The following is a 22023-nucleotide window of genomic DNA, read 5'->3' on the forward strand; positions in this document are numbered from 1 at the left end:
GACATCTCAAGCTTGCTTCTGCAATACATCCTGCAGGACACAGCTACTATGAACCTAATTTTGATTTGAATATTACCTGGCTTTAGTTTTGCTGTAGCCCAAAGCACACTGTCAATGGGATTTTGATCTGTTCAGCAGATACTAAGCAGGCCTGAACTCCAGCTCAGCGTCTTGAGGAAAAAAAATAGCAATTCTGTTTACCATTCTTGTACCCCTAAAAGAGTTAGATTCTGGAAAACAAAGTTAGTGTATTTCTTAGCTAAACAATAAAAAGTAAACCATACAACTCCCTTTTGAAGTGCTGGGCAGTGTTTCAGAAGGAATTGCATAGAGGTGGTTCTGCTGGACAATGAACTGTGAGGGGGAAGTACCCTCCAATTTGCACTACTCTACATGCTGGCAACACTTTTCTAAAGGAGGCAAAAGAAAAATTACAATCATTATAAGAATACTGAAATTACAGAGACAGTTACCAATCTCTGCTCCCAGGGGAGAGCAACTGGCTATGGGATCAGTGTACCTTGTTTTTCTTAATCCAATAGCTGAATAATATTTAATCTATGTTGAGGTGACCTCTGCCTGCTTTCAGTTCCAGGGTAGCACTCCCCATCTGGCAGTAAATGCTGTTTGCAGAGACAATAGCTATGTTATTGCCCAGCAAGAGTGATGTGAGCACCAGCCAGACTAGCAGGAGCAGCGTGTGTTAGCAGTCAGCACGGGCAGGAGGGCATGGAGGTGTTAGTGGGCTACAACCCTACCCCTTCCCTTTGTGTACAGGGACTGTGTATTTTGTTTCCAAGGGAATTTTATGAGAACTACTTCAGTTTGGGTTTGGCAGTGAAGAGGACAGGCACTTGAGGGATGGAATAAATGTCAAGACCACTGCTCCTGGATAAGAGTATAGGTGTCAAGCATACCCTGAGCAAGCAGAATTGGACAGAAGAGCCATTGAGGCAAGAGCTTGCACAGGAGGTTGGTAGGAGTGCTCAGGGCAGGGTGAGCTGCTCTGTTCACAGCGCAGCACTGGGCAGGCTGCAGCCCCCATCCTGTCCTGGGATTTCCCACAGCACCATAGTGGAGGACTATGACACAGCTGATATTCCATATTATTACCTGGGAAAACTGTCCTTGCAGCAAATAAGTTGTTTGTCAGCATAGAGTGAATTACAGGGTGCTGCCAAAGTGACTGTAGTGCCCTTACTAACACCCACCCCCCAATGGAGTGGCAAAAGAGCACTTAAATGGCAGAGCATGGGCCTGTTTGTCTTAGCATTAGGCAAGTCTCAGGCTGCCTTCACAGACAAGGCATTTTCTAGGTGAAATATCCACTTTGGCTTTTGATCAATATTAAAACCTATTTGAAGAGCCACATGGTCCCCATGCCATCAAACACTGCCATTCCCCATGCCACCCAGCCTGAACTTGTGCTGCATTTGCACTATTCAGCCCTAGGGAAGCCAGTGACTGCCTTGAGGGTGGCTTAAGTTGACCAAGTGGAAACTGGAGAGCACAGGAGCACAAGCATTAGGCCAGCTGTGTGGGATCACCTGTGTGCTCACGGGGACACAGTCCTGCAGGTGATTCACACACTGCCTGCAGGAGAGACCCTTCCCTTGCTCGGAAACAGTGGCTTGAGGTAGGCGGTGGATGGCAGTGCTGCCAAGCTCCTGTTTACCGAGGAGCTGAGGACACAACAGCTTCCTGGCAGGCAAGAATGACAAGGCTGCCAGCGAGGTGCTTGGGTTACTTCCCAGAGCCGGCAGTGAGTGTCCACAGCTCCCTGAGAAGAACCTGATGCTGAAATGGTTCATGTCCCTTCCACACCCCAAAATTGCTGCCCTTCAAGCGATAGGATCAGCCCCAATGGTGTGCTTTGCCTGTACTTGAGCATGGGGGGCAGATCCCTGCAGAATCAGGTGAGTCAGGCCCTAGGACTGTCAGGTTTATCACCGGGTGCTGGAATGCTGCTTCCAGGTAAGAGATCCTATCTGCTGGGACCTGGTGTGTGCCTACACACCTAACTAGATAGCAGAGTCCTGCACCATTAGTCACCACGGAGCCAGCCTTAACCCCTTGCTGTCCCTCCCCAAGTGCTCCTGGCAGATGGAAACACGGCCACCCAAACGGGCCGGCGTGCAGCATCCTGCTTGGCTAGGAGCTGTCATCTGCTTGGCTGTAGCAGTATCAAAGGGCACCTCCTCAGGGCCTGATCTCAGCACAGGGCAAGGGACATGTACTGTGCAAACCAGAACGCCAATAAAAGTTGATAGTTAACCCTCTTTTAGCAGCGAGGCGTGACCTTGGCCCGTCAGGGAAGTAGGGAAGTCGCTGTCAGCGCGGTCACCGGCACAGCCAGCACGACCGCCCCTGAGCACAGAACCCAGCCCAGGGCAGAGCCTGGCACTGAGGGCACGGATGTGTGGCATCCTCCGTGCCAGGGCCAGCGCTGCGTGGGGCTCATGCACACGGAACATGCTATTCCTGTGCCACGCAAGTGCAGTTGCCTCACCAGTTCCCCACGATCCCCAGCGATAAGAGCCCTGCTTGGCCCTCCAGCACACGCCTCCCCCTCCCCCCACAGGTAAGCTTTTAAGGTAATAAACACTCTAACAGAAGCAGAAGAAAACAACACACACTATTTTTTATCCTCATAAATAACTAATCTTGATACTTCTCTTTGAATAAAATTTCTTCAGCTTTTCACATAATATAGTACAGTTATTTAAGCAACATTGAACAGCATCGGTAACGGAAGAGGCAAAACCCAACATGTAAATTGGCTACAGCAGACAGGGCACACGGCAACGGCTCCTTCCCCCCTCCTGCCACTTGTTGCTGAGAAGCCAGGCTCAAACACCAGTTGATTGTATTACCCTACCATTACATCAAAGCTGAAAATGCTCTTGCATTTTTCAATAGGCAACGGTTTGTAGCTAATCTTGCATTTCTTTGCACAGTCAGTTGCACTTTGGAAAAAACAAAAACAGCAAAATACCACCTGTGACATGGTTTTGTTCATTGTATTGCATGATGTGTGTTTAGCTGTATCTACAAAAGGCACTATAGAGAGAGAGGAGTCCAGCAAGGTGTGGACTGGAGGAGGTTGGAATAATTTAATGCCCTGGATTACAGCACGAGACTACCCACGGTGTCTCTGCGCCTGACCTGCCTCACTGCTGAGAACACACCTGTCCCTAACCTGTATCAAAAGTCACTACGGCTTCTTTATGTACAAATTAGGCTATAATACAACTATTTACAGTGTGTAACACAATATGGTGCAATTCTGTCCACAATAAAGCACTCCAACATGCTGGAGAGGGTGAGCACTATTGCAAGAGTGCAGATGGGTGCAGCTGAACAGTCCCTGGTGAGCCCTCCATCCTTGCACCTCTGTCTCCTCTATCCAGGACTCCCCAGAGACACCCATGCAGTACCTTTATCCGGTGATGATCTTCAGAATTCCCTCACTTCCCATGTTTTGGTTTCAAAATGAGGTGGAAACCTTTTTAACTGAAGTGGTCCAAAGGTGTTAACACCTTTGGTAAGAACAACCTCAGATCCCTGCAGTCCTACAGGAGCAAAGCCAGCAGTTGTCCTCCAGTGCTTGAGCAGCTGGGTCACAGTGCCACACTTGAAGGAGGGCAAAAAGGACTCCAGTAATGGCTGGGTAGTTACATACATCACCTGCTTAGGGCAGGTGGAAAAAAAAATTAAAACCCAGGTGCTTTCACAAGTGGCCAGAGGCAGCCAGCCTCATTCCGTGCCACAGCTGGAGCCCCTTGCTCTGGCTGCATTTAGTGACTTTGACAACAGGGCCCCCCCACCATTATTCTGCTTACTGAAACCCAGCTGTCCACTGCTTAATGCCAGGCAATGGCTCTGTCAGTGCTCAGCTGCTGTCTGATCCAGGGAAGTGAAAAAGGCTTGGGAAGTTGGAGGAAAAGACATATGAGTGCTCAGCTAAGTTTTCCTAAATTAACTGCTCCCTCTCAAACCTGGTACTCTCTCTAGCTGAGGCAGAGCTTTGAGAAAAGCAGCAACAAGTATTGAAGCCGATTGACTGGAAAACCCAGCTGCTGCTCGGGAGAGACGGCCTGCCACCTGGCTGGGACACCCCCGTGCAGTCACTGCTCACTGCAGGTGTGAAATCACCCTTTTAGGGCTGGTTGTGCCACGCTCAGCTGCTGTGCCACATGCCACAGCTGCCGGGCAGGACACAGGGCCTGCCTCACTCACCCCAGGTAACCCACACGGGACAGGGGGACCGAGGAACTCACCCCACTACAGAGGCGAGGGGCGCGAGCCCTTCCCAGGGCACAGGGCAGTGCAGGAGAGCCCCGCTCTCGGTCCAGAGCCAAACCCGTGCTGGGCTGGCAGCCTCACCGCCCGCACGGCCCCTTGTGCAGCCCCCCGGGCTGAGCGGCTCCATAGCAGAGCAGGGAGCCGGTGACACCCAGCTGAGCCCACCCAGGCAGCTCCTGCCCGGTCTGAGCTCCTGACTGAAGGGAGCCAGATGTGCTTGCCCAGGGCAGAAGGGACCGCAGGGGGTCACCTGGTCCCTGCCTGCCCTGCAGACAGCTGGGACCCTGTCCCTGTGGCAGATGCTCTCCACGGCCCCTTCCTCCTGCACTGCCACCACCCATGAAGCCCCCGGCCCGCACAGCTCCTCCCCTCCTGCTCAGTGTGCTGCTGCCTGAGCAGGGACAGCGGCTGCCTCACACCAGAGCCCCCAGGCTTCTCCTCCTCAATATGTGGTGTGCCTGGGGGCTCTGGGGGCACTGAGGGCGGTCTGCTCTGCCCAGAGCACCCAGGGAAGCAGCACCTCCTGCTAGCTCTCCCCGACCCACTCTCTGGGCTTTAATGAGGGGCTCAGCGGCAGTGCCAGCCCCCACCTGAGGTTGGGGGCCACCATCTGCCCTGCCTGCTACAGCTCTGCCTTTCACCCTGGAACCAGTAAGACCTGCCCAGAGGCTCGCTGTGGGACACAAATCAGTGCTTGAGGACCGACTGCCACCTGACTGGCCCACAGGCAACAGCATCCCAGGACCCCAACCAGGATGTGGGACCCCAAATGGGGCATACATGGCAGTGCCAGGCTCCAGACCATCCTGTCCCTCTGCCTCCACATAGTTGGCAGCACCTCCTCCTGCCCTGCCTGGCACTGCAGATGCTCTGTGCCCGTGGTCCCAGGCAGCACCACCACGTTGGGACTGAAGATGCCAGGGGTGGCCCAGCTGTCACCCCTGTCTTCTGTGGCCCAGGGTCTTTGCAACCCTCTCCTCCCTGTGGCTGGGGTCACCGAGGCTCCCTCTGGTCACACATGGGACAGTGGGACCTGCTTGTGGTAGGAGGCCATACTGGGCAGCACCGTCCTGCCCACCAGTGCCGGGCTGGCCTCACCATACACAGAGGCGCCCACAGGCTTCCTGGCCCGGCAGCAGCGGGTGCTGAAGCGCCTCCAGGACTCGAGTGTCTTGCCAGACCAGATCCAAACGCCAGAGGTGATCCCCACCACAAGGCACATGAAGTACTTGAGCATGAAGACAGCATAGTCAGGCTTGGGGCGGTGAGCGTCCCCCGGGCAGGAGCAGTTCTGCGCCTGCTCCCAGGCCTCCCGGTTGTGCTGCTCGTAGATGTAGCAGGCGATGACGATGGTGGCAGGCACGGTGTAAAGCACGGTGAAGATGCCGATGCGGATCATCAGCTTCTCCAGCTTGTCAGTTTTGGTGCCGCCCTGCTTGATCACGCTGCGGATGCGAAAGAGCGAGATGAAGCCAGCCAGCAGGAAGAGGCTGCCGGTGAAGAGATAAACCACTAGTGGAGCCAGCACAAAGCCCCGCAGATTCTCCAGGCTCTGGTTGCCCACATAGCAAACCCCAGCCACCGGGTCACCGTCCACAGAGCTCAGTGCCAGTACAGCAATGGATTTGGCACTGGGGATGAGCCAGGCAGCCAGGTGGAAGTACTGCGAATAGCTGGCAATGGCCTCATTGCCCCACTTCATGCCAGCTGCCAGGAACCAGGTGAGGGACAGGATGACCCACCAGATGGAGCTGGCCATGCCGAAGAAGTAGAGGAGAAGGAAAACCACGGTGCAGAGAGCAGGGCCTGTGGTCTCGTAATGGATGTGGTGGTGCTCCGGGTTGCAAGCCACATTGGCATGCCCTGCCACCAGCCGCACGATGTAGCCCAAGGAGACGAAGAGGTAGCAGGCAGAGAGGAAGATGATGGGGCGCTCAGGGTACTTGAAGCGCTCCATGTCAATGAGGAAGGTGGCCACGGTGGTTGAGGTGGAGAGGAAGCAGAGGATGGACCAGAGGCCGATCCAGAAGGTAGCGAAGGTCTTCTCATCCTGGGTAAAGTAGGGCTGGTAGCAGGGGATGGCACAGTTGAGTACCTTCCCAGTCCTGATGCGGTTGTACAGCGGATGGGACTCCTTGGAGATGGGGATCAGGGGCGCCTTGCACTTGCAGGTCTGACCACAGTCCAGCCCTGAGAGGCGCTGCCCATCGAGTGGTGTCAGGTTTTTGGCCATGTCCTTGGCAGGGCGCGTGGGCTTCCCGAAGAAAGGCGGCAGGGTGGTGGCTTCCGTGTGGTTGTATCCCATGCAAAGCACCTCGGTGTCCCCCAGCACCGGCAGGCTGTCACAGCTCATCCTCTCGGGCCAGGCAAAGCCGTACTGCTGCATGATGGGCGAGCAGCCGGCCTTGGCCCGCTCGCAGACGGAGCGGCAGGGGGGCAGCGGCTTCGAGTAGTCGGACAGGCAGATGGGGGTGTACATGCTGCAGAGGAAGAAGCGCAGGTCGCTGGAGCACTGGATCTCCACCAGCGGCCAGAACTGGTGCACCTCCAGCCCAGCCTCGTCCTGCGTGTCGTGGTTGAACTGGTTGGGCATGTAGGTGAGGTTGTAGCCGATGCCCTTGCACATCGGCACCGTGATCTCCTGGCACACCGGCGCCTTGGAGGCGGCGCGCCCCGCCGCCGGCAGCCCCAGCAGCAGCGGCAGCCCCAGCGGCCGGCCCCCGCGTCCCGCGGCGGCGGAACGCCGCGCTGCCCCGGGCCCGCTGCTGCAGGCGTCCCGCTGGGTCCCCTCCGCCGGCGCTCGGAGTCCCGCGGCGGCCCCGGGGGCAGGCGGCGAAGTGAGAAGATGACGGTGCTGCCAAACCACTGACTGCTCCGCATCTGTGCATCGCCTTCCCCTCCTGCCCGCCGGGCCCCTCCCGAGACCCGGGACCCTCCGCCCTCCCAACGCCGCCACGGCCCGGCCCGGCTTCCCCCGCTCGGCGCGAAGAGCCAAGCGGCTGGAGGAGGAGGGCAGGCGGTGCCCGCGGCGCTGCTGCCGCTTCTCCCCTTCCTCCTCGGGCCCTTCAGCCCCCTTCGCGGGAAGGGGCCGGGGCCTCGCCCGCCGTAACGGGACTGGGACGAACGGGGGAAACCCTGGGTAGGGGAAGGGGAGACGTGAAGGGGTTCCGACTGCTTTGCCCTGCTTCGGCCATGGCACATCAGCCCGGGTACAAGGGGCACTGTAGCTTCTACCGGCGCTGCCCGTGCCCGAGCTGCCCCGTGGGGCAGCGCTCCCGACTCCCGGAACGCTGAGCCTCGGCGGGAAGGAAAACCGCCCCTGCCCGGGTGCAGGCAGCTGCGCTACCACATTCCTGGCCCGGATTCCTGTCGCCATCCGCGCCGCCAGCGCTTTTCTTCCCGCCCGGTTGAGTGGCCTGCGCTGCAGCGCAGCGCGAACCAACGACGAGACCGTGCCGGGGCACAGGGCTCTGCCCAGCGCCCTGGGACCGCGGGTTCCTGCCAGAGCCACCGAGGTGGTCACGCTCAGTTGCTGGCAATTCCAATCCTCCAGTCCATGCATTCGTAAACACCGAAAATGCCAGCCTGATTTTCAAGCCCTTCCCTGAAAGCCCTGAAGCCCACGGCATGTTCAGGGCACACAGGGCAACAGACCTGCTTCAGAAGCCAGATTCGGGGGTCCAGACTGCAGTTGCTATGACAGAGCCTTATTCTGGCCAAGGTAGAAGGCTGCTCCTAAGTCCTTGTACAGGAGCTACTCACTCCACCTCAGTGGATGTGGATGGAAGGGCATTTTAGACCAGAGTAGTTGCATCCAGCCCTGCATCTACTAGTCAAGACATACCTACAGCACATCAGATACAGACACCTTGCATTCAAGGCCTGGTGCTGGGGAACACCAGCACCCAAAATACCCCTAACTGCACCCAAAGCTCACAAAGGAAATACTCAAAGCATGATTTAGCTCCTGCCTTCCTCCCAGAAGTAAAACCTGACTTGCTTATTGCTCCGAGGCCAGTGGCTGCTGTACCCACAGGCAGAGCACTGACTGCTGATGACCAAAGTCATCAGTCATTTTAAGGCGAGAGACCTGACAATCACCTCTGAAATCCACATCCACCCAGACTAGGCATGCATATTACTTGGCACTGTCAATTTTGACGATTAACATTTTTTTAAAAAAAGGAAAAAAAAAAGAAATCTCTCATCCCTATACCTCTTTGCTTTACACTGTAAGTTTTCTCTGTAATAGAGCTATACAGAGGAAAATTATAAGTCACATGTTCCTTTAGAAGACAGTGGCATATCCTTGTAGCAGGAGTCATAACTTTTAATTCTCCTCAACAATGACTTCTGTGAACTAGCAGCCCAGCAGAAAGCAATCACAGACAGTTTCATTATGGCTGCCAGTTGATTATCCAAATTATAGCTGAGAGAAGAGGGCAGCCTTTTTATTATCATCATTGCTGTACAATTAGAAAATGCTGATGAAGCTCCATAAGAGCAGAAACTGTCTTTTTTTGTTGACATTTTTCATTTTTATAAGCATTCTCTTGGGCAACATCTTCGTTTGATTTGACATACAATGGGGAATGGGTACATAAGTGGGAAGGGAGAAGATAAGAAAGGGAAAATGGGGCAGCTCTTCATTTCAGTTAATCTATCAACTCTTGCAGCCTGGTTCAGGTTTTGCCACTCCTCCAGATGTATCTAATTCTTAGAGCCTGGCTGTAAATAATGCTGTATTTGCTACACTGGGGACACATAAAATCCAATTAAGAGCCAGGTAGACATCTGTTGGCTTGCTCTGTGCTTCTGTTTCCTTTTTGGTTTTTATGAATATGTAGCAGAACAACCAGAGCAGGATTAAATATGGGGTATGTGCAAGTGCAGTTGATAGGTTTGTTACTCATCTCTTCAGTACAGTGTGAGAGTACAGTGCTAATGCATCCAGCATTATTAGTAACAGAAGATGTGTCTGCACAAAATTTACTGTGTCAAACACTACAGACAAAAAAGGAAGTGTTTCCTGACCCTAAGAAAATGCTTTTGTAGCTAAAAAACTCTTAAATTATTAAAAATTGCTTTACCTTTTATCCATGTGCAGAAGTGTCCACGAAGCTCCACCGTGCTAGACTGGTCTGCTTGGGTGTACATCCAACCCCTGCTCCTGGCTGCAGCCCAGAGGATTCAGGCATGGACTGGCAATAGTGTCCTCACAGACATACCTTCCACCCACTGAGGCGTTTTCAGCTGGGATGCAGTGGTTCCTGGTAGGAGCAGAAAGTAAAAGGGTGGTAAATATTTCTGCATTTGGTTCTTTCACTGCTGATTGTCAGTGTACACTGTTTACCTGGACAAATTGCTTTTGTGAAGGATACCATGACTTTTAAAAGACTTTAGAAAAGGACTGAGTTTCCTTTGTAAAGACTGGCTATTGCCCTTGTTAGAGGACTCAGCAGACTTTTGCAAAGAGCTTTTCAGCCCAGGCTTTGGGCAGGGACAAAGCCAGAGAGCACTGACCTCGCTCTTGGCTTTGCCGGCACCAAAGCAGGGCAGGAACCTCCTGCCCCTCTTGTCACAGGATCAGCACACCCCTTGGCCCTCGACCCTTCTTGCTTGAAGCAGCAAATCGTGGTTTTGTCTGCACTGCTGACAGGTCTCCAGCTCCCAGGAAGGGAGCAGTGGGGGCCCAGCACAGGTGACTCCAGTCTCCCGGTGCTGGTGGGCAGCCTGCCAGTCACCCCAGCTGGAGGCTGTGCTGGCTCAGGCATTGCTCAAATTAGCAGTGACCCCTGATAACAAACTGCTTGAGTGAGGGGGTGCTGGGGACCATAAGGTGGTTTGCAGCAGCACAAGACTGTGCCTTACTGCCCGTCACAAGTGCAGGAACAGACATCACTTTTGGCAGCACCATCACAGCAGACCACTGTACACTGGTACAAAAGGATATCAGTGTTTGCCCCACACTGAGGACATTGCTGCATGCTGCACCAAGGCAGGTGTGCTTCTGCTTCCAACTGTGACAAGTGTTTGCCTTCCCACCTGAGAGCTGCAGCTCCAGGCTGCCTGTGCTGCAAACCCCAGCACCAAGACTGACCTCATGTAACAGCACCTGGAGCTCCTAAATCAGACCAAGGTTCTTGCTGCACTGCAGGCAGGAGGGACCTGACAGGCAGGGAGACAGAGGGACTCTTGGCCCTTTGCAAACAGGCAGAGCAGAGTGAGAATCACTGCCAGCATTTGCAGAAGGACCCTGGCACCCAAATCCTACTGAAGTGTAACAGCAGCGGGGGTGAACATATCTCATGTGCCCGGATGAATTAAAGGCTGTGGCCTGGGGACAGGAATTCAGATTTAAATCACTTGAATGCTTTTCACCATGCATTGCTGAAATTCCCTTTAAAATCCTAGCTTACATCAATACAATTTGGTTTTATATACACCTGTGCAATTACACACCTTAGCATATTGCAGGAAAACAAAACCATACCAAACTGTAGCCATATCCAAAAAGTTACATGGAACTTGAAAACTTCTGAATGAATTAATCCAAAACATAATTTCAAACAGTGACACAGACTTTAGCAACACCTAACTAACACAAGTGCTGCAGTTTGAAAAATGCCACCAGAAATTCAGGTAAGTAAGATGAAAGTAAAATCAGGAAGAGTGGCTGCACATAAAACTAATCTTGCCAAACTCATCACTTATTAATTAACTATACTTGTACATATAAGTGTACATAAAATAGTGTAATAAGCTTTCTTTGGCCTCCCCAGGTACTGGGAACCTTCCCATGAGCCACTGTTGGAATACTGAAAGGATGTTCCTGTCCTGAGGTGCCACTACCCACAGCATGGAGAGGCAGGATCAAGGCCCTGGTCCAGAGCTGCAGGAGGGTTGGTGGTGATGAGGATGGGCCTCTGCCATGCTACAGCCATGTCTGATCTTCAAATCTCCTTGCTGTGACTCACAACGCTGAGATAAACAGGAAACAGTGAAGTTCCTTACATCTAATTTTCTTGGGGGGTATAGTGCAGCCTGAAACGTCTAAAACTTTTCAGATATGTAGTTTTTTAAACACAGCACATTATGCTTTTTTTTTTTTTTTTGTCTTTTTCTCTCAAAAGAAAACAGTCCCATAGTGAAGTTGACATGATAAATTAGTATGGCCCTGGCAAAGCCCTCACTCTTCATTTGGTAAATACTTATTTATGGACTTTCAATTTGTGGCTTATGTAACAACAGGGTGAGTGACTTTCAAAAAAAGCTCCGCCATGTATTGACCTGATACAGCCTAATGGGTCCTTCAGAGCAATTAGGATTTATTGTGTTAGTGTCTATTGTGTGTAGAGACCATTTTAAAAACATGTGTTATTTACCCAGAAAGCAGTAATGACTGTTTAAATACAGTGAGACCGTTCCTTAAACTCTTGTTGCTCTATACATTGCAAAGAAGTTACTCCAAATATTTTTCAGTTAAATACTTTGCTCCAGTGGGATTTCCAAGCTGGATTATTGTATGGCACATATATTTGTATGCCTATAAGCTGTAAGTGAACTGAGCTCCCAGGAAAGCTGCAAAATGAGCAGCCTTGAAGCATGGAATCTGAGATTTTTTTTCTGAACCAAGGGGCCAGTGCTTGCCACTCTAGTGCTCTGAGCACCTCAGGCCTCTTCCTAACTTAGAGAGCACAGCATTTCCCATGAACCACATGAGTTTTGCCTTGTCTACCCTGAAAGTCCAGCAAAAGTGACCTTATGAGCCATGAAACTGTGGTTTGCATCACAGCACATCTAACCCTCTACATGCACATGAGGTAGGACCATCACCACTTCCCTGTAACCTCCTGGGTTACAGGGCCAGCATGCAAGAACTCAAGTGTTGGTTTCTGAAGACCAATGCAACTGTGAGAAGCCAAACTCCTGGCTAGGTCCCTCAGCAGGCCTGAAGGAGCCCAGCTTTGCAGCCCAGCAAAGATCAGCACTGGCTTAACCAGCTCTGACTGACCACAGAGTAAAACAAACCCCCAGCTCATACATGGGAGCCATCAAGCACCTCTATGAAACAATAACAATATAGACTAATTACTGCTTGACTCGTCTTCAGACCAATGCTGTTTTGATCAGCACTATCTCAAAAGTAGTTCTTTCCCCTTCTGCCTTTTTCCTGCCCTCTCCTTTGCTGTGTGAGACCTTCAGGGTGAAACTGCCCAAAGCAGTTCTTCTTTGGCAAAATGCTTTGCCTGCCCTGCTTCAGATCACAGCCTTTGGAGACTTATTTCTATCTGCTTGTTTTACACCAAAATTGACATATTATCTGTTACAGCTGCAGAGACAGAAGTACTAAGTAGTTTTTTTATTCCAGCAAAAAGAGGGACAGGTTTTTGTCTGAAAAAATTGTGGCAAGTATTTCAGAGTTAGGATGTAAGTTTGTAATGGCCAATCCTCTGGAGAGCAGTCAGGCAGCCTAGACTGAAGTTGGCTATAACTTATGATTTCTGTTTTGTGGAAAATTCCAACATTAAAAAAAAATGTAAAACACACCAGTTTGTTCCAAACAGGGCAAGCTGCCCATATTTCTGAGCAATCCTGCAGCACCAGGAAAAGCTAGAAGGTTTCCTCTCAAAACATGGAGAATTCCTAGAAGCCCCCTACCCAGGAAAGCCTTAGCAGCAAAGGATGGGGGAGGAGCTGGAGTGGGGGACATGGAAATCCTGGAGTGATGGTGATGGATCTTGATGGCAAACTGGGCAGACTTCAGGCAGGAATCTGCCTGGTGAGCATTTGATTCTTAGGTCCTGCCTGATTGTCAGAGAAAGTTGGTCAGTGAAACCAGATAAGTTTCCAAGAAATTTTCTCTCTCTGCCGAACTGACACTTTACAAAGAAACTGCTCTCAGTATGAACATCTGCAGTTATGGGTGGTCTCTCCTGGCCTTAAAATTCTACAAATTGGTGCAAAACATATGATAACAACTGTTGCTGTTAAAAGCAACTCCAGTCTGTGTTCAGAATAGTTCTAGTTCAGTCTGTCTTTTCCTGAAAATACAGAGTTTACTTAAAATAGATCTCAAACATATAAGCCAGTTTGACTGCATTTCTCCACTAACATCTCAAGATGTTGTGATCAAGACCTTCCAGATGCAGTGATTCTGGATGCTCTTGAGGCAACATTTAGAGATTGTTATTTCCAGAAACTGGACTCCTTTACAACATGCCATATTGCTCACTTAAGATAAAAAGCAATTAAAAACGAAGCATTTGAAAGCGTTATCCTGTATGTTTACTTACGTACATTACCCTAGAGGGAGAACATTCACATACATTTTGTGTTTCTACAAACCAGAAAGTATCAAAGCCAGAGACCTCCTGAAACAATGTCTTCCACCTGACCTTTTAGGCATTCTTGCTAAGATCAGGCGCTTCAGATTTCCTCTATCTGCTTTTGACATCCTTGAAGTGCTTGACACAGAGCTAGAAGAATATTAGAACTAAGATTTATTGAGTCATGTCATTCAATCACGTGAAGGAAACTATGTTGAAATACAGATTTAAATCCCTGCATAATCAACATTTATTGAACACAATAAAAAGAGCCAGAAACAGATGAAAAGGCAATTAGCACTAGCTAGAACTATACACATTTTGATTACTTCCTTCTGTAAGTCATTCATGACATAATATAATACACAGGTCAAAGTGATTTTGGAAAGGATGTTGCTAGCAACCTTCCCATTCAGGTATTAGTCAGATGTGAAGGATTAACACATGCAAGTGACCTTTACATGCTGTAGTGGAAAGGAAACAGGGAGCAGAGTCTGCAGCAGGAGCCAGAATGGTCTTTTTCCAGCTCAAGGCTGAATGGTTGATTTCCCAGCTCTCTGTGGCCATAAGGGCAGGGTCTAATGTTAACAGAATTGGAGCAAACCAGGAAATTTGCTGGGCAAAAGCAGGAATCCATTCTCTAAATCCTGCACCTCACTGCCACGTACAGCAACACTGAGCATGCAATTATGTTATCCAGCTTGGGATATGTCCTGGTGAGGCAAGAAAGTGCTCCAAAATATTCCACAAGTGTTAGCATAGAGTTGCCAAAAATATTGATCACAAGGTTGTGTAGTCCTCTTACAGGCCTTTTTTTTTACCAAACTGATACAATCAAACTAATTTTGTAAAAGCAATAAGCTGACACAAAGGGAAGCACAATTGCTGCAAAGATGGGGCTCATGTAGGTCAGCATCTTCCTTATGGCATGAAAACACTGAAGTAGCTTGGTTCAGCTTTTAGCTCAGAGAAGTCTGTCTGACTGCAGGAGAATTCATGCTGGATATGTATTTCCCTTATGCTGGTGAATTAACTGTCTCACTATTTGTGACAAAGGAGAAGCTAAGCTCTTCTCCATGTCTCCTTCAGGCTGGCAGTGCCAGACCCTCAGCCATTACACCATCACGAGGCAGACAGAATTATACTGGGTGCACTCACAGAAATTCCTGTGCAAGCTTCCACCTGTGCCTGCAGTTCAAACTGCTCTTGGGCTGAGCAGACAGGGAACACAAAAAACAGGAGAAAGGAAAGGTAATTCTCCTTGTTTTCGCAGACACAAAAGGTTTGTGGTTTGTCTGTATGGCCAGAGAGAGCTGTGAAATCAACTCCACGGTGCTAAGCTGGAAAAATACCATTCTGGCTCCTGCTGCAGATGCTGTTCCCCTCAAGCACACGAGACTGAGAACCTCTGCTCTCTGCTGCAGGGAGGCAAGGCTACACCTCCCTTCAGTCAGGGCCAGGCTTAGAGTCCTGAAGATAAAATCCATCTGGTAGATGAGCAGTCTGGAGGGAAACAAGGCAGATTCCTTACCTGGGCCAGCCAGCTGCATCCTGACAGGACCAAACATTCCTTTTTCAGAGAGGAAGGGACAGAGCAAGGTGAGAAGACAGTGTAATCCTTTCAGCTGAGACTTTGCCAAGGATGTTGCTAATTAGCAGAGAGAGGATGTACTGTGGCTGGTGAGAGACAGACACGTTCTGTGTTGTGAGACACTGCCTTCAACCAGCTCTATCTGTGAGACAGTGAGCTCCCTGATTGTGTTTGTACTGCAGGAGCCATCCCAGCAACACCAGCTGAGCCCTTGATGCCCGCTGTGCTACCCACAGCCTCATACGAAACCCTTGATGGGATTCCAGACAGACAAAAAGTCTTGGTTGTAAATCTTATTTTCACTGTTCTAATACAACCAAACCTATTTTGTATAGACACACAGAGCGGCTGTGGCTTCCAGGTCATGGAAAAAGACTGGTGCTGGAGCAGCATCTGTATTTCCTAGGCTTACTTGGATATCTAGGAGACAGGAGAGTGTTGTAACTACCAGAGCAAACAGGGAGGAATTTTCAATCTCTACCTGCACTGAGATGGTGGTCCAGAACTGTGTGTGTGTATCTCACACACTGCAGTTTGGAAAATTTCCAGCTGAGACTACTAAATTTGGTCAGTTGGTGTCTGGTCCAACCACACTGAGATTAATCTGCAAGAGCCCAGTTTAAACTTGTGGGACTGTATGTGGTTGTGCTTGAGATGAGCACCAGCAGCCCTGTATTCAAGGATAGCTGAAACATACATCCATTAGCTAAGAAGAGCCAATAAACTAACCATCAGACCCCACATATTTCTTCCACAGATTATATTTAGATTCCCTGACAACATAAAAGGAATGATTCTTAATTTTGTGCCTCTGTGTACTTTTCATCAGGGCTAAGATGCCCTGAATTTCTCCTCAATACTTAACCACATTTATTTATGTAGGGTCAAACCTGCCTTGTGGCTCTTTTAATCTGGCCTATTACCAAGACACAGCTAACTGGATGGACACATAGGCTCCTGACTAAACCTAGTACAACAAGTTCAGGAGATGAGCTGAGACTGATAACAGCAGCAACCTAATCTCTACAGAAGTAGGGATTAAACACATTCAGCTGCACCCTAATGCAGCTGTTTAAGACAATCCCAAGGTGTGCTGGGCCAAAATGTTCTTTAAGAATTTCTGTATGTACTGATGAAGGCCTCAGTGTGACTGAGAGCTGGCAGAGAGATGAGAGATCTGAGGGGAGAGGTGGAGGCAAGTGCTGTTTGCACTGTGCAGACTTTTAAAAGGATGGGCCAGGTTTGGTCTTCAGCCTGAGCAGATTCCTCACCTTTACTAAGCTGACTGAGGTGTTATCAGGCCTTGCCCTAAATAGATCATAAAAACCCGTGCAGGTGATAACTTTATGAACAGAGGGGAGAAACAACAGCAACAAAACAACAGCAGTGGCCTCCAAGTCTCTGCTGGGGAAAGGGGGACAGGCCACAGGCAAACAGCCGAGCCTCAAGGTGTGTCGTGGCAGCTGCAGGAAGGGACAGGGCTGTTTAAAGGTCCTTGACACGGGCACGGTGCTGACTCTGAAACCATCCCCCTGCCCTGGCTGTAAAGTACCTCCTGTAACCGGCTCTGAGCTGTAGAAGATGAAATCCAATTTACCTGCCACAAAGAAGAGCTTGGCGAGGCCTCCCCAGAGCCGGTGGGTAAAGGAGGGCTGCCAGTTCCCACCCCCGAGCTGCCCCCTCCCAGGCGGACCGGAGGGAAGGGGGAAGGGGCAGCTATGGCAGTAAGTGCAGGAACAATTCACTGGAGAGCCACGGTGCGCTTTGCAGTTTGCCCACTAATTACTATTAAGCCCCGGTTCTTTTTTGTGTTCCAAGGGGCGTCTTCAATGTGGCACTGCTTCTTGGGCCTTTCATGCGGCTGGGCTAACCCCTGAATAGCGGGCTCCCCCCGCCCCTCCTCGCTACCTCTCCCTTTTTCTTTCCCCCTTTTGCTTTTCTGATAGTATTTTCTGTCCATGTTGTGTAAGGCCCTAAATGAATCTTGACTGCCCCTACAGCCGACTGGAGACGCACAAAAGCGGCCCATTCCAGCGGCCACAGCGCCATTGTGTGCCCTAACAATGCACTAATTGGCGGCGACAATTGTGCGGCTGGGGAAGAAGAGGGGGCTGCGGGGGGGTGGGGTGGAACACGGGACATGGGTCCTTTCCAATCACTGAGGCGGGTCAAGAAAAAAAGAAAAGTGTGAGGAGCGAGAAACGCGCTCTGCTCCGCGTCCCCCCGCGGGCACGTCCGTGCCCGTCCCAGGCAGCTTGCTCCAAGGCACCCCCCCGCATTCCTACGTGGAAGTGTAAGGCGAAAAATTGTAACGCGTGGCTATGCAGAGCGAGAGATGTGCAATCTGAAAGGGTCGTCACAATCTCCCAGGCTGTCTCACCATGCCAGAGGCTGAAGAACTAGGGTGATGAGGACGCCACTGAGATATTCATGGGAAAAGGTCACACACACAGCCAAGATGCTGGTGCTGCGGCAGTCTGTCCTGGGTACACACGGGAGACTGCTCACCTCTTTCTAAACTGAGCTTAACATATCTGTATTTTGCACCAGACAGTGGGATGCAAGGACAGGGTGTCCTACAGCACTCTGCTGGGGTAGGTGCTGGTCCTGTGGAGTAGGAGCCTGTGGTGCTGTTGGGAGTAGGGGAATGAATCTGGGCCACATCTCCAGCACCAGCGAAGCCGAGGGCTGGAGGGATGAAAGGGACAACAGGTGCCATGGGACTGAAGATGCTCATTGCCACTGAGACACCACCCAGGACTCAGGAGGGACTAACTCAGTCTCACACTGAAATATGAGCCCATGAACTTTGAAAGCTGTCCCAGTATGAAGTTAGGCCTGGAGTTTTAAAGCTGATGTAGCTGACAAGTGAGGGACAGATTTCAGCTCTATTCATTAGCTTTTAAGATAAAATATGAGACAGGAAATGGCATGGCCAATGTTTTTGAGAAAGAAGTATGTAAGGCTCATCCAGTTGCGTTGGCTCAAAATTAATTCAGACAGTTGAGAAACATGGGGTCAGATGCTGAAGTGCTCAACACCCACCCATCTGTTTTCCAAACAGCTCCTATCAACTCCCTCAGAGAACAGTGAAGACCAGCAGGTGTGGAACACTGTGGTTCCTGACAGAGAAAGCAAGGCTGGCAGCAATACTCAAGTTTATGAAGGGCTCTGAAATAGCTTCTGGGCAAAGATGTTTCTCTTATTTGAAGCTGACTGACCTTTGAGAAGCATTGTCCACAGCAGGGTCAGGAAGCAGGTAATTCTCCTACCCATCCCAGGACAGCTGTGGGACTGCTGTGGTGGGGGAGACTTCACCAGATGTTTTGATAAAGAATTACTTCCTGCATCTGGAAAGAAGCAAGAAAACACTGTCCCATACAGTGGCATCTAAACAGGGAACAACTCCATAGGAAGCACCTCTAGTGGAAGAGCAATACATTTCTAGTAAGTCCCATGTATTGACATGGCTTAGAGAAGCAATCTTGCCATAACTCATGAAGGGCAGACACAACAAGCAGGGAGGACACACTGGAGCTACAGACCCATGGACAGGCAGGCACCGTGCCTGGACCTAAACTCCCTGGTGCTCTGAGTGATTGGAACTGGCGTTTCAGTTTGGTCCACTACATGTAAACACTAAACTCAGAGGAGAAGTCTGGTCCTGCAGCCAAAATGCTGAGGGGAAGCCTACTGTGAGCCCAGTGTGAGTAGCAGAATTGCAACAGCCAGAGTGCAGGGTACACTGTGTAGGGACACTGGACTCTTGTTCTTTTCACCCCACGGCCACATGGAGCACAGTAGTTCTCTTATTGTATCTCTCAGATTTTATGGTTCAGCATTTCTATGAAACACCGAAGGACATCCCTGCTGCCAGGAGGAACCCTAATCTCTCCACTTACTGCAAGGTAGATTTATCAGCTGTGTTAGCTCCTAGAATTTGGTGGTGGCAACATCCTCCCCTAGACAAAATCATTAGTTACCTGCTCTAAACATAGTAAATGTGCTTCTGCTTGCACTCCTCTAGCAGGCCTCCACACAACTCCTGCTCACAACTATGGAAACATTCCCATGGATTACCACAGATGCAGGAGGAGGGCCTTATATAGTGAGACTTCTCTGCCTCCCCTTTGCCCTAAGGCCTTCACAGAAGTACTTTATTGTTTTATGACAGTGCAGTTAACACTTGACATAAATCTCTAAGCACAGCTAACAATGTTGATACTGTGTAAATACCTACAGCAGAGACCTGTATTTTATTATACTTTTGCCCTCTTTTACCTATTATCACCGAGGGTTAACTCTGTGCTAGATGCACTTGTATTTCACAAGGAACCTGCCAGTTTTATACACTGCTACAGTTCCTACCTCTAAATACTGAGAGCCCAACTCTGGTTCTTTGACAAACAGCAGTTTTCATTGGAGCCAGCAGATCTTGGATCTGCTTAAAGGATCAAACATGCTGTCTGTCAAATCCAAAACAAGTGTCCTTCAGAAGTGCAGAGTCCAAGGCAGAACAGGACATTTTGCAATATGTACACAAGAAAGTATCCACCAATGTCACAAACCATTGCGTGACAATGTCTGATGACAGGATGGTGCTGGCCTTTGTTTTCCACCCTAGCCTTGCTTTTGTGGGCATTTGTACCCTGGCTCTCAGAAATCATTGCAGGGGAAGACACAAACTGAGGGAGAGACAACGGAGCACAGAATAGCTGATCTGGAAGGGACCTCACAACAACTAGGGACTTGAACTCCTGGCCCTGTGCAGCACCATCCCCAAGAGTCACATCCTGTGCCTGAGAGCATTGTCCAAAGACTTCTTGAATTCTGCCAGGCTTAGAGCTGTGACCACTTCCTTGGGGAGCCCATTCCAGGGCCCAACCGCCCTTTCCCTAATATCCAATCTAAATCCCCCCTGACACAATTTTAGGCCATTTCCTCAGGTCCTGTTGCTGGCCACCACAGAGATCAGAGCCTGCCCCTCCTCTTCCCCTCACAAGGAAGCTACAGTGAGGTCTCCCCTCAGTGTCCTCTTCTCCAGACTGAACAGACCAAAAGACCTCAGCTGCTCCTCATATGGCTTCTCCTCAAGGCCCTTCACCATCTTTGCTGCCCTCCTCTAATATAGCCTAACCTCTTACTTGTATTGTGGTGCCCAAAACTGCACACTCCTCCTGTTTCATTACTTTGTTGCTGCACTTCAGATATTTGCCTGCAGTGTCAGAAATTAGATTAATTTATAATCTTAAATGTTAGGAAAGCACTTTAGACTGAACTGCTCCATCCATGCTGATTACATCTATTACTTTCTTACATTGATTCAGTAATTTGCACCTTCTTATTTTTAAACAGTACCTAACTTTAATAATAATTCCTTCTTATTCACCTCTAATGCATCATATTGTACCTACGTGATAAACACCTGAGAATGTTTAAGTAAATGAAAGTTCAGTCTTTTAACACAAGCTCTTATCTGACTTGTCTTGCTTTTCACACCTTCTTTTTTAATATCTAAATGAATGCTAATACCTTGAAACTAAATTATAGAAAATTGAAAGTCACTTACTATAAACAATGGACTGTCTTTTTTAAAGCATGTTTGCAGCTTCAATGCCAAGTTTTATATTTGTCTATGCTTAAAATGGATGGAATTTACTCCTGCTTGCCTTGGAGACTTTGTCTGGCTTTAATTGTAACACTTGATTATCTGAGATGCTTTTCACCACCTTCTCATAGTGGTAATACTCAGGCCTTTAAATGGGACCACTATTTTGGAGAGTATTTAGTTAAACAAGAACAAGACAGTCCAGAGCTATGTACACACACTCCCAGAATATTTTCATTTGCCCTCAGCGTGCTTTCACTGAAAAGGTATGGTGAGCCTCACAGCCAGAAGGACCCCCTCAGTCCCTAAGGAAAGGAGGAGGTTGCTAGCTCCAATCTTTCAGAAAACCAGTCAACTTCACATATTAACCCAAATATTCTTCATTTTGGTCTGAGAGCTAGAAGGGTAGCTCTCTTAAAATGAATTATCCTGACTTTAAAAGAAGAGCTAGAGCTTGGACTGGCATGCTCTTCCCAGGCCTCCACAGACCCCGTGGTCTCTGCTCTGTGTGGATGCTTTTTCACACCACCTCTTACAGGGTGAAGTGAGGAGGGGAGGTGGCAGTGAAAGGGAAAGGAGATGTCATAACAGAATTTACTCACCTTGTAAAGCAAATAAGGAGGAAGAGAAGGTCTTGCACATTGTTTCCTTGTGCAGCTTGTGTGGTCCTGGTCAAACATTAACTCATTGCTTGTAGCTGGTTTCATCACAGGGATGAATTCCAAAGGTTCCTGCAAGAGAGAGGATTGACATTCCTGATGGACTTCTGGTCTTTCTGAGGAGGAGCAGGAAGAGAGTGAAGGAGGGGATATATCCTTCTCTTTGAAAGCTGCCAGAGCACAGGGCTGGGTGTGGAATGCTCTGAGGAGTCTCAGGCAGGGGTTTTAGGCCCATGAGCTCCACAACAGCTCTGTGCTGCAATCTTTAGTCATCGAATCCAGACTCAAGGAGCTGCAGAAACTCCTTAGCTGGTGCACTGGAAGAAACAACCAAGAAGAACAAGAATCTTACCTGCTCCTACATCCATAGGTATGAGAACCCTCATAACATGGGCAAAATCCTGCCCTTCCAGCCCCTCAGTCCACCTGGGAGATGCCTCCCTTACTTAGAGTTCAAGGCCCTGACCTTGGACCCTCCTGGCAGAGGACACGTGGCAGCCACACAGTAAACAGCTGCCTGCTGCAAGCCTC

At 49.7% G+C, this 22023-nt stretch overlaps 2 protein-coding genes across 2 annotated transcripts in view; both read right to left on the bottom strand.

Annotated features, from left to right (window-relative positions):
• Positions 1 to 2403: 2403 nt before the first annotated feature.
• Positions 2404 to 7046, bottom strand: FZD5 (frizzled class receptor 5). Its single transcript, XM_041473004.1, has one exon. The coding sequence runs from the start codon at positions 6929 to 6931 to the stop codon at positions 5318 to 5320; it is 1614 nt and encodes a 537-aa protein (XP_041328938.1). The 5' UTR covers positions 6932 to 7046; the 3' UTR covers positions 2404 to 5317.
• Positions 7047 to 9347: 2301 nt separating this feature from the next.
• Positions 9348 to 22023, bottom strand: part of PLEKHM3 (pleckstrin homology domain containing M3) — a 90991-nt gene continuing 78315 nt past the window's right edge. Inside the window, exons 9-10 of the transcript XR_005955572.1 lie at positions 21436 to 21564; positions 9348 to 9575 (exon numbers count right to left, since the gene is read on the bottom strand). The gene's annotated coding sequence lies outside the window, so the exon portion shown is untranslated. The remainder of the gene's footprint in view (positions 9576 to 21435; positions 21565 to 22023) is intronic.

This window comes from Pyrgilauda ruficollis, unplaced genomic scaffold, assembly GCF_017590135.1.
Source record: "Pyrgilauda ruficollis isolate IOZ18807 unplaced genomic scaffold, ASM1759013v1 scaffold3, whole genome shotgun sequence".
Classification (NCBI taxonomy): domain Eukaryota; kingdom Metazoa; phylum Chordata; class Aves; order Passeriformes; family Passeridae; genus Pyrgilauda; species Pyrgilauda ruficollis.

What these genes read in the sequence shown, in the direction of transcription:
- FZD5 (XM_041473004.1), bottom strand. Translation starts at nt 6,931, where the DNA reads ATGTGCAAGGGCATCGGCTACAACCTCACCTACATGCCCAACCAGTTC.